At 43.5% G+C, this 12,154-nt stretch overlaps 1 protein-coding gene across 1 annotated transcript in view; it reads right to left on the bottom strand.

Annotated features, from left to right (window-relative positions):
- The window catches only part of GNA14 (G protein subunit alpha 14), a 200,773-nt gene that overhangs the window by 89,236 nt on the left and 99,383 nt on the right, over positions 1-12,154 (bottom strand). Inside the window, exon 2 of the mRNA XM_060100935.1 lies at positions 5,907-6,091. Within this exon, the coding sequence (XP_059956918.1) occupies positions 5,907-6,091 (185 nt within the window). The remainder of the gene's footprint in view (positions 1-5,906; positions 6,092-12,154) is intronic.

The following is a 12,154-nucleotide window of genomic DNA, read 5'->3' on the forward strand; positions in this document are numbered from 1 at the left end:
CCTCATCTCATAAAGGCCTCCCCGCCCCCGGTACTGCTGAACTAAACAAACATCCTCAAGGCCGGCCCCTCAATTGACCTTTGGATAAAGATTGATTAGGTCATCCCATGGAAGAGATTACCAGAAGTCTCCCTCTCCTCTATGGAAAGGCTCATCAGAAAGTAGAATCCGAACTGAACGCCTCCAGATAATCTTAAAATACATATAGCAGTGGCTCTCAAACTTGGCTGCCTAATCAGAATCACCTGGGAAGCTTCTAAAAGTCAATCCAAAAGCTCGGGCTGCGAGCCAAGAATACTTAGGCCCGACTCTCCAGGGCTGGTACCCTGGGCGGCAGCAGAAAAGTCTCCCAAGAGCTCCCAATGTGCAGCCGGGACTGAGGACCATTGTTTTGCCTGTTCCTGATATAATCCAGCAGTCAGGAGAGGGGGAATCCCACTCCAAGGGGCTGAAACTCAAGACACTACAGGGAACTGATGACAAAGACATCCGTGTACCTAAATGAAGGACCTGAAAAACTTGAAACAAAATCAGCAGAGACCTTGTGAGTCAATTAAACCTCCCAAATTCAGCCGTTCAAGAGCTGTAAGGTGGGGGCTTCCCTGGTGGCGCAGTGGTTGAGAGTCCGCCTGTCGATGCAGGGGATGCGGGTTCGTGCCCCGGTCCGGGAAGATCCCACGTGCCGCAGAGCGGCTGGGCCCGTGAGCCATGGCCGCTGGGCCTGCGCGTCCGGAGCCTGTGCTCTGCAACGGGAGAGGCCACAACAGTGAGAGGCCCACGTACCGCAAAAAAAACAAAAAAACAAAAGAGCTGTAAGGTGGCTACAGGGCCCAAGCCCACTGCCTCAAGTGTGACTTGGAATTCAGTCAAAGCTTCTCGCAGAAGAGAAAGATGCTTTTTGAAGGAAATTTCAGACCTCACACTTCTAGAAACACCGAATTCCAAGTTAAGTACTTGAGGGGAATGGCAGGCAAAATACTCCTCTTACTGTTCAATTATTAACTCTCCTTTTTTTTTTTTTTTTTTTTTTTTGCTGTACGCGGGCCTCTCACTGCTGCGGCCTCTCCCGTCGCGGAGCACAGGCTCCGGACACACAGGCCCCGCGGCCACGGCTCGCGGGCCCAGCCGCTCCGCGGCACGTGGGATCCTCCGGGATCAGGGCACGAACCCGTGTCCCCTGCATCGGCAGGCGGACTCTCAACCACTGCGCCACCAGGGAGGCCCTAACTCTCCTTTTTTAAGATGTTGTTTTTGTTTTTACGATGAGCCCTTGCAATTAAATGTGTGTACATTACATGCAAATACGATGTGACCCCAGTGTGGTGAAAAGCTCCTATAAGAAGGAGGGCAAGTAAGAAGCTGGGGTCAGCTACCAAAAGAACCTGTAGACCGTGTACTTTTTTCCTAGAGATCACTGAATACAGAACCAAACATTTTGAAAAGTTAGGCAGGGCTGTCCTTTGCCCTTGGGAAATTCTGTATGTAAATCATCCAAGCCGATTCTGCAGAACCTTTAACGGGATAAGACTTCCTTTACCACACTACAGACCTAGAGTGAGAATTTATCAAGTTGGAGACACTACAAACAGTAAAATATATGAAGATTTCCGTGAAATCATCACCAGGAAACACAAGATATAAGCTTAATTCAAATTTAGTAGTCCTGACACTGAGCAAACGCCTCTGTAGTATTTATTCAAGAAGTCATAAATTCTAATATGTGCTCATGACATTCTTGAGAGACATAAAAATTGAGGCTTATCAACAGAGTGAGTGAATACATATGAATAATTTCTTTTAAGAAAAGTGGGCAATGTATAAGAAAATAATCTTCAAGGCTAAATCTTAATTGAAAAAACATGTTGGTTAAAACATGGTTAAAAACCAAATGCTAGTAAATTTCTGATAAATTCCCTTTCAAAAATAGCCTGTCAAGTAATAGGCAAAGATTTTCAACAAGCTGGCTGACCAATAATCTTGCTAACATTTAAAATAAAACCCTCTAAAATCACTCTTAATTCCCTTTCTACAGACTTTTAAGAAAATGTCTAGCTCTGAAAAAAAAAATCAAATAATGGAATAAGAAGTGAGGGAAGGACTGAAAAGAAAAGCTAATTAGGTTTGTTCATCCCTGACTTAACTAGTCAATTGTTTTAAATGAAGCAATACTTTGTAAAGAAGACATGGGCTTCCTTGGTGGTGACATGGGCTTCCCTGGTGGTGCAGTGGTTAAGAATCCACCTGCCAATGCAGGGAACACGGGTTTGAGCCCTGGTCCGGGAAGATCCCACAGGCTGTGGAGAAACTAAGACCATGCACCACAACTACTGAGCCTGCACTCTAGAGGCCACGAGCCACAACTACTGAGCCCATGTGCCACAACTACTGAAGCCCGCGCGCCTAGAGCCCATGCTCCGCAACAAGAGAAGCCACCGCAATGAGAAGCCCGCGCACCGAAACGAAGAGTAGCCCCCGCTCGCTGCAACTAGAGAAAGCCTGTGCACAGCAATGAAGACCCAATGCAGCCAAAAATAAATAAATAAAAATTTTTAAAAAAGAAGACATAGATCATGCTTCTTAAGTAATTATTTAAACTCCTAGAGCACTAATCATTTTATCATTTTATGACCTAAGAAGGGTACTTTGTTATAGTTTCACATTTGGAATCAGGACTAGCCCACAATGAAAATTATTCAGAAAATAATAAAAAAGAAATCGATCAAAATGACCTAAACAATCAATAGAAGAAACAATGAGTTCATTTTTGGCTTTTGAACTTGCCCCAAAAATAACCTTCTATTTTCCAGTGCCATTTAATTTGTAAAGCACTTCCTTTTGTTCATGTTGGCTTATGAAGTAGACAGAGCATGTGCTGCCTGCATTTAACAGACAAGGAAATGCAAGACCGGAGAGGTTACACGGCTTCCCCTAGGACTAAATCAGCAATCTCCAGACCATGGACTAAATCCGCTCTTGGCCTTTTTTTGTTTGGCCTGTGAGTTAAGAATAATTTTCACATTTTGCCAACAGAGTTTATAAGCAAGCGTCACTCATTCGTTTACGCATTACCCATGCCTGGTTTTGTACAACAGCAGAGCTGAGTAATTGCAACAGAGACTTTATAGCCCTCAAAGCCAAAAATATTTCCTCTCTGGCCCTTTATAAAAAAAGTTTGCTGACTCCCGCCTGAGACCCACAGGTAAACCACGAGCAGAGCCCAGATTTGGGGGAACCAATCCAGTGATCTTTCTACTCAACCTTTTGCCTCTCCTCAAGCCATGTCACTATGTGGTTCATCCCTGGCATATGTTTGAGGGATAAGAGGAAGTTTATGAAGCATGAATGCAGGTACTTGAAGTAGAAAGAAGGAATTGAGAATGGAGCCAGAGGTACTAGTGACTCATTTCCTAGTTTAACAGGTGTGTGAAAGAAGAGGAATTCTGCTCTTGGATGAACCATATCCAGAGTCTCACCCATACCTGATTTAGAGTATTTAAATGATGAGATTGGGGACTGTTTGAGTTGATATTTAGATCAGATTTGAGACTTGGAGTTGATGCTGTTTTTAGGGTTAAATCTTTGGCGGATATTAGAATGGGGTGAATGTATTTTGCTTATAGGCTGGACATTCTTTGGGGGGTTGGGGTAGAGGGCAGACTGTACTGGGTTGAATTGTGTTGCTTTGAAATTCATGAAAACCCCAAATCTCAGAAAGTAACTTTAGTGGGAAATAGGGTCTTTGTAGATATAATCAAGCTATGATGAGGTCATACTGGATTAGGATGGGCTCTAACCCAATGACTGCTGTCCTCATGGGAAGAGGGAGGTTTGGACACAGAGAGGAGAATACCATGTGAGCACAGAGATACAGAGGGGAGAGCTCTGTGGGGAGACAGAGTCAGGGACTGGATGGAAGCATCTACAAGCCAAAGGACACCAAGGATTGCCAGCAACCATCAGAAACCAGGAGAGCAGCATGGAACAGAGCCTCCCTCAGAGCCTCCAGGTGGAACCAAGCCCCTAGATTTCAGACTTCCAGGCTTCAGAACTGTGAAGGAAGAAATCTCTGTTTTAAGCCACCAGTTTGAAGTGCTTTGTTATGGCAGCTGGAGGAAACTAATGCAGATTAGTGGGCAAGGGGACATGGCCTTGTGAGAAAGAATTCAGATCAAGAGAGCACAAGAAAGTGGTGCAATGTCAAACCCCATAAAACCTTTTTGTTTGAATATAAACTCAGAGTTCCTCTAGAAGACCTTGAGAGAAAACCAAACAAAAACCCAGGGACCTTGATTACTAAATCTGATCAGGTTTTTACAAACACATGTTCCAAGATAAGCAGAACTGACTTATACTTGAGCCTTTTCTTCCCAATAGGCCTGTTTCCAAATCTATCCCTAAATTCCAAGCTTTCCCCAGTCACCCCACTATGACTGGGTAAAAAATGCCTTTTACAAAAGAGGAAAGTAGATTAACTAAAATTACCACAAGGATGTTCCTCACATACCCCTTCCCTGAAATAATCCTGAATTTCCACAGATGACCTAATTTTTAAAATACATTGTAAAGGGTGATTTCTTTTTTTAACTGCATGCATTCAAAAAGATATAATGCATATACTCAAGACCAATGTGTAAAGGAATCAGAGTCACTTGTAGAATCACCCAGTGGCTCAGGACGCACCTGTCCTATTACTTGGCATCAGATATACTAAAGACTAATTCCCACCACTAACACCCTCCCCCCTCTCGCCTGTCACACATGCACACACACATTTTTCAGCATAACACTGTTGAAGGTTGAAGCTGTAGGCAAGCTATATTCCTTCATTTCCTCAAGACTGCAAGGAAACGGTGGTAAAGACACAAGGTTGCTGTCACACTGTAAAGGTACATCTAAAATTTGGTGCACGTTGAGTTTTCCTATGTAATCCAGTCACTGAGTAATAAAATAAAAAATTAGATTGATTGCTCTGAAACTCTTTGTATAATGTACATGAACACAGATGCCACAAGTTCATGATAAAGTTGTCCCTGAGGTCCATACTTAAACCACTATTCTGGCATTGAGCAGCTAAATTCTTTTCAATTGATCCACAAGAGAATCAGACAGAATTTTTCTCTTTATCATCATGTCATGTTGTAACTTGGTATCAATTATTTTAAAGAAACTCTATCATTTAGATTCTTAATGAACTTATACATAGTATTTTCCTATGGATTCACATTCCAATACACCATAGAAAATATTATTTGTCTCCTCCTCCCACCCTCCTGCCTCATATTTTCCTATAGTCTTAAACAGATATGTATTTTAAATAACCCATGGTGACAGGAAGGCAAATGGCAACTTCATACCATTACTTTATGAGAGTCCTCTGCTAGCTGAGGCACAAGCATTACCCTTCATAAATCATCACTTAGCTCCTAAGAAGGGCTAGCTCCCAAAACAAACAAACAAAGCCACTGACTTCTTTGAGTAGTCTGCAGGGCATTTTCCTAAGACTGGGAATTCTTAAAAAGTTGGCCATTGTAAACCCAAGATCTCCACTGGTCCAGTGAAGAAATTAACCAGGTATCTTAGCTGAAAGAGGAGATGTATATGTATGTCTTCCTTTTCTCAGCATCTGAAAAAAGTCACCAGAATGACTACCCACATTTCTGAATTGCTGCGCACTGGGCAGCACCACATTACCACTATGCTAGAGCTTCTGCAGAAATAAGACTGCAGCGCTGTTCCTAAATTCATCGCACTCCTCTGGAGTATCTCTACCCCAGAATCTGAGTTCAAGAGCTTCTTTTGGCCTCTGATGGAAGCACGCAGTAAATCTTTTAGTTCAGATACATATGCTAACCAGAAGAGGATAAGCATGCATTCACAAATGGGTCTAACACTCTTAAGCATGTTACCTTATTCTGTTCACACACGTACTGTATCCTCAGAGTATCCATGGCTCTGATCATGGCTTGCATGGCGGTGAATATGTTTTGATAAACTAGCTTCGTGAACCCCTTTCTGTCTTCGTCGCTGTAACCAGACCCATGGATGATTCTCATTTGCTTGATAAAGGTGCTTTTGCCACTTTCTCCAGTTCCTAATAAGACAAAACAAGTGAAAAACGCAGTCAGCAGTCTTTAAAAGGAACAGAGTGAGAAAGAAAGTACCTCCTGGCAGCGGTGGTCAATATCAGGATTAGTAAATTGATGGGGGTGGATTTGGAAAGGGCCTGCCGAATGCTTATGCAAGTTGAGGCTGCAGGTAGTGCCATCCTAAACCCCTGGGCAGAGGGGTCCCCACCCTGGACCCTGTGACTTAGAAGTCCACAAATATCACACGCACACACACAATTTATTAAGGACACATGAGTGTCCATGTCACTTGGAGTAATCCTAAACATCAGCTCTTGTGACTAACACTGTTTAGGCCCCAGGGAACTGCTCCCCGACATCCCTTGCCCTATGACCTCGAAACAATTGGCATCCATGTCTGAAAGCCCCAAACATTCGAGGGTTTCCCCACTGCTAATACCAGCCATGGCGGCGATGGGGGCTGCTTCAGAGTGCAGGGAGGGTTTGAGCAGCAGAAACACCTGGATGTGAGAAAAGGCTAATTAACTTGTCAATTTCTTTCTTTCAAATACATGAATACAATGGATCCCCGCACAATGAAGCACCATCCCTAGCTGTACCAAATGTCTATATTCTTCGCCCTCCTCATATTCCAATTTGTAGTTCAGGAGATCCTCCAAACTCACAACACTTGCACATGGCAGCCAAGGAACATTTTACAACATCAAACCATTCCTATTGCTCTTAAATTTGCATAGATGTCCAGATAATATGTGTGAAACATGATGCCAGGGCTTTACATTAATATTAGATTGAGATATTGTTTGAATAGACAGGAAAAGTTGCAGCGTGATAGATATTTGTGTGATGGAATTAAAATATTTTCTTTCTAATATTTTTTGTGATAAAGATAATTTATCTAAGAGATCCCATTACCATGTTTGGAACATAATATACTATATTTATGGTTCATTTTCAAATCCAAGTATTGCTTTAAAGAAGTTTTTTTAACAATTCAGGTTGATATGATCTCAGTAGGGCAAAGTTTCTTCAAATTAGAATTAATGAAAATGATCTCAGAACTAAAATGACTCAATAAAAGTTGGATTCTTCAAATGGGTGAACTGCATATATACAAATATATATACAATATATATTCAATATACCTGTTATTAAAAAGTCATCTAACAGCATTTCTACTAAAACAACACGAATTGTATGAAAATCTTAATTAAAATAATATAATTTGTGATTTTACTATAAAGGCCAAAAATTATGAAATAGGAAATGATGGATTAATTATAAAATATTTTATTACGTATCCATATCTCATTGACCCAACAGAATACCCAGACAGTTCAGTCATAGTTAAATTCAATCATCTTTGATACTTTGTTGGCTCTTAGTCATATTAAAAACCATAGTTGTACGTATTTTTGACATTTTAGTTATAAAGAGATGTTTGTCGTGGTAAGAGGATAGAACATATTAATAATGGTTTGTTTGCTTGATTATTGCCTGTAACCATTTAGACTTATGAGATGTGGGTCTCCATCTGTACTCTCGCCGGGGGCCCTGGGAACATCAGGCCCTGGAGAAACATCTAGGGGACTCGAACAATTTTTCCAGGTGAATAATTGAGACAACTCTTAGCATTTGATAAGATCTTTCCTTGTAAGAAAAAAAAAGAAAGGGCTTCCCTGGTGGCGCAGTGGTTGAGAGTCCGCCTGCCGATGCAGGGGACACGGGTTCGTGCCCCGGTCTGGGAAGATCCCACATGCCACGGAGCGGCTGGGCCCGTGAGCCATGGCCACTGAGCCTGTGCGTCTGGAGCCTCACAACAGTGAGAGGCCCGTGTACCGCAAAAAAAAAAAAAAAAAAAATGTTCCTTCAGGTTGATCTTTCCAAAACACAAACCTGCTTTTCTATGTGTCTCCCCATCCTCAGCTCAAAACCCTCAGTGGCCTCCCCTCAGCTCAGGAAAAAAGACAAAACTCTACTGTGGCCAACAAGGCCACGTGGTCTGGGCCCTCCGTCTTCGCCAGCCTCTTCTCACAACACGCTTTCCTCCTCCCTCTGCACTCCAGCCACACCGGCCTCCTTGTTGCAGCCTTGGCTCATGCTTTGCACGTTCCTGGGATGGTCTTCCTTCATCCCTCTCACGGCTGCTCTTCACCTGGACTGGTCCACCTGATGAGGTCAAGTCCCCATACTCTAGGTTCTCAGGGTACCATGAACTTCTGGTTGGAGCACCTGTTCCAGCTGCACTTTTGCCCATTAATGTCATTCTTCCTTTGACATATGCCTCCCCTACCAGCCTGTAAGTTTCATAAGGGGAGACAGGGGCCATATTTGTTTTTATTCACACTGCCTCCCCGTGGGCCAGGTATAATGCCTTACACTTGGCACAAGCTTATTAAGCTTTTATAAAATTGTGATAAAATACACACAGCAAAATTTACCATCTTCATTATTTGTAGGTATACAGTTCAGAAGTGTTAAGTATACTCACATTGTTGTGCAATCTCCAGAACCCTTTTCATCCTACGGAACTGAAACTCCACACCCATTAAACAACTCCCCAGTCCTCCCTTCCCCCAGCCACTTTTCTACTTTCTGTATCTAAGAATCTGACCACTCTGGGTACCTCATAAAAGGGGAATCACACAGTATTCATCTTTTTGTGACTGGCTTATCTCACTTAGCATAATACCCTCAAGGTTCATTCATGTTGTAGCCTGGGACAGCATTTCCTTCTTTTTTTTTTTTTTTTTTTAAAGACCCTGATTATTGTTTATTTATTTATTTATTTGAATTTATTTATTTTTGTCTGCGTTGGGTGTTTGCTGCACACGGGCTCTCTCTAGATGTAGCGAGCGGGGGCTACTCTTCATTGCGACACGCGGGCTTCTTATTGCGGTGGCTTCTCTTGTTGCGGAGCACGGGCTCTAGGCGCGCGGGCTTCAGTAGTTGTGGCACCCGGGCTCAGCAGTAGTGGCTCGCGGGCTCTCAAGTGGAGGATCAGTAGTTGTGGCACACGGGCTTAGTTTCTCCACAGCATGTGGGATCTTCCCAGACCAGGGATCAAACCCGTGTCCCCTGCATTGGCAGGCGGATCCTTAACCACTGCGCCACCAGGGAAGGCCTCCTTCCTTTATAAGTCTTGAATAATACTATTGAATTGAAAGTACTTTTTGAATACATGATAGTGGTAAGGAATTCATCCCATCTCAGCTGCCTTCACTATCCACACACAGGAAAAGAGGTGGCTCATCCTCTCTCAACCACCCAGTGTCCTATGTGGGTAGCAGTGACCTCAACCATGGCAGGAACCACCATGAAAATGGCCAAGCAGGAGCCTTATCCTGATTCTCTGTGACCCTTTCCTGATTACTCCCCAGTCCTAATAATGGTGACTGTTAGAGAGTCACACTGTGCCTGGTACTCTACACACATTATCTCCTTTGATCCTCACAACCAACCCACGAGGTGTGAACTATTACCGTCACCTTTATCATACAGATGAGAAACCTGGGGCTCATACGGTTCAGTGATCTCTGCAAGTGCACACTGTCAGCAAGAGAAAGAGGGGATTTACTCAGTCACACTCTAATGCAGACTCTACTGTCAGAGAAGAACATCGGGATCATGACCAAATGGACTTAGTCATACTGGTCTAATGAGGACAGATGGGCAGTTCACAGCCGCACACTGAACCCTAAGCCCAGGCACACCCACCATCTTGCAGGCGCACACTGTTGGGGCATGAAGAAGAACCTCCTGACAGGTGAGTGTCCTCACAACCTCACAAGCCTCCCTGTTGCCTTACTTCTACCTCCAGAGACGGGAAAGGTGGGCACCGTCTGCCCAGGTCAGAGATGAGGAAACTGTGAGTCAGCAAACAGGGCAAAGCTGATGCAAATTCAGAGCTGCGGCTAGCAACCGGGCTGCTAAAGCCCTAGCCTTCAAGGTTCAACAAATAACACCCCCCTAAAGGAATTTTCTTCCCCTTCATCCCCCCAACAGTTAGCCTTGCCCCCTTTAAGCTCTCAAAGTGCCTGTGGACACTCCAGTGGGGCCCATCCCTTAACTGCTTGTTTGCAGATATGTCTCCTGCTACACCCTAAGTCCAGGAAGGGTAAGGCTTGGGAGTCACGCATTTGGGTACCACGACACTGTGCCTACCATATAGTCAGCTCTCAAAAAATGACTAAATGAAGGAATGAATAGAACAAACATGAGAAGTCAGTTTTCCCCCATTGGTCTTATATCGCAGACAACTGCAGAAAAGTGAGATATGAATTGTCAAAAGATGATTGTGATGAGATCAGTTTCATGATGACTCTTGGCTGCCAAGACCTCGTGTGATAACGGAGGACCTGTGGGAAGACCCTATACAGTCAGAGCTTGGTCTAGAATCCTGAATCAGATTAGATCTCTGCTCTTGCAGAATACTGGGGTTCCCTGCATCTCTTCTATCATGCTGCCACGCTTGCTTCTATTCCACCCCGGCAAGGTTGACCTTGGGTCCAGTGCTACCTTACCCCAAGTGAAGGTTAATATTTCCACACTATATACCACGAAGCTGACGTGAACGGAGAGATTATGTAATTATCACGAGGCACCTGGGATTTGGGCCCTCTTAAGCCAGAAAAATCACTCAAGACTCACCCCAAAGTTCTATACCAAGGTAGAGGATCTTTTGCATTATAAAGACCATTCACTTACAAAAGGTTAAAGCCAACCCCACCGGCAGCCCCAAACACAGAAACATGTTTAAAAAAATCATTGATTTTGCTTTTGGACATGGAAGATTTTGAAAAGAAAAGGTTAAAAATGATTTTAAAGATTAATAAATTAAAGATGATATAAATGTATTTGATCAATACTAATATTTTAAAATGTTCTTCAATTCTACTAATATACTGTGGTTATTTGAAGAATAAAAAACCAAACATAGGGCAAAAAAAGGACAGGTTAAAGGCAAAGAAGAAAGATTGAAAGACACACACCACCTGGGGCTGAGGACAAGAGAGCAAAGAGACTCGATGGGCTGGGGGTGGGGTGAAGGATCCTCTCCCTCTCATTTAAGCCTCAACACAACCCGGTTAGTATCTTCTTTTTCCAGAAGGGAAACTGAATATCAAAAAGATTAGATAGTTTATTTAATCTCAGTCCAAGGTCAAAGTCTGTCCAAGGTGACTCAGCTTGGAAGTGTTTGTTGAGTCTTGGGTCTAAATCTGGGTCTCCGTTGGTACATGCACTTCCCATGATAACACCATGTGCTAGTTTTACACTGAGTGTTTCCCCAAATAAATGGCCAAGTCACACCCTTCTATCAGCTAAGCACTGTCTTCACCTGGTTCTGAGACTCCAACACTTGGAACTTTATCTTTAATTCTTCAGAGCTCTGCTCTAAATGAGACAGTTCCAACAGCAGATGGAGGCTGAGGTGGGCGAGGGGGTGGAAACACGAGACGTAAGTCAGTCTCTGCAATGACAGCTGTGACCAGGACTAGAGGGACCAGTAAACTCAAGCTAAGGATCTGAGTTTCTGTCTGGATGATCTGTCCATTGATGTAAGTGGGGTGTTAAAGTCCCCCACTCCTATTGTATTACTGTCAATTTCTCCTTTTATTATCTGTTAATATTTGCCTTATATATTGAGGTGCTCCTACGTTGGGTGCATACATATTTACAATTGTTATATCTTCTTGGATTGATCCCTTGATCATTATGTAACAGTCTTTTTTTTTTTTTTTAACATTATTTATTTATTTTTGGCCGCGTTGGGTCTTTGTTGCTGCATGCGGGCTTTCTCTAGTTGTGGCGAGCAGGGGCTACTCTTCATTGCAGTGTGTGGGCTTCTCATTGCTGTGGCTTTTCTTGTTGTGGAGCATGGGCTCTAGGCCCACAGGCTTCCGTAGTTGTGGCACGTGGGCTCAGTAGTTGTGGTGCACTGGCTTAGTTGCTCCGCAGAATGTAGGGTCTTCCCAGACCAGGGATCGAACCCATGTCCCCTGCATTGGCAGGTGGATTCTAAACCACTGCACCACCAGGGAAGTCCCAACAGTCTTTATTTTAAAGTC

Source organism: Mesoplodon densirostris, chromosome 6, assembly GCF_025265405.1.
Source record: "Mesoplodon densirostris isolate mMesDen1 chromosome 6, mMesDen1 primary haplotype, whole genome shotgun sequence".
Lineage (NCBI taxonomy): Eukaryota > Metazoa > Chordata > Mammalia > Artiodactyla > Ziphiidae > Mesoplodon > Mesoplodon densirostris.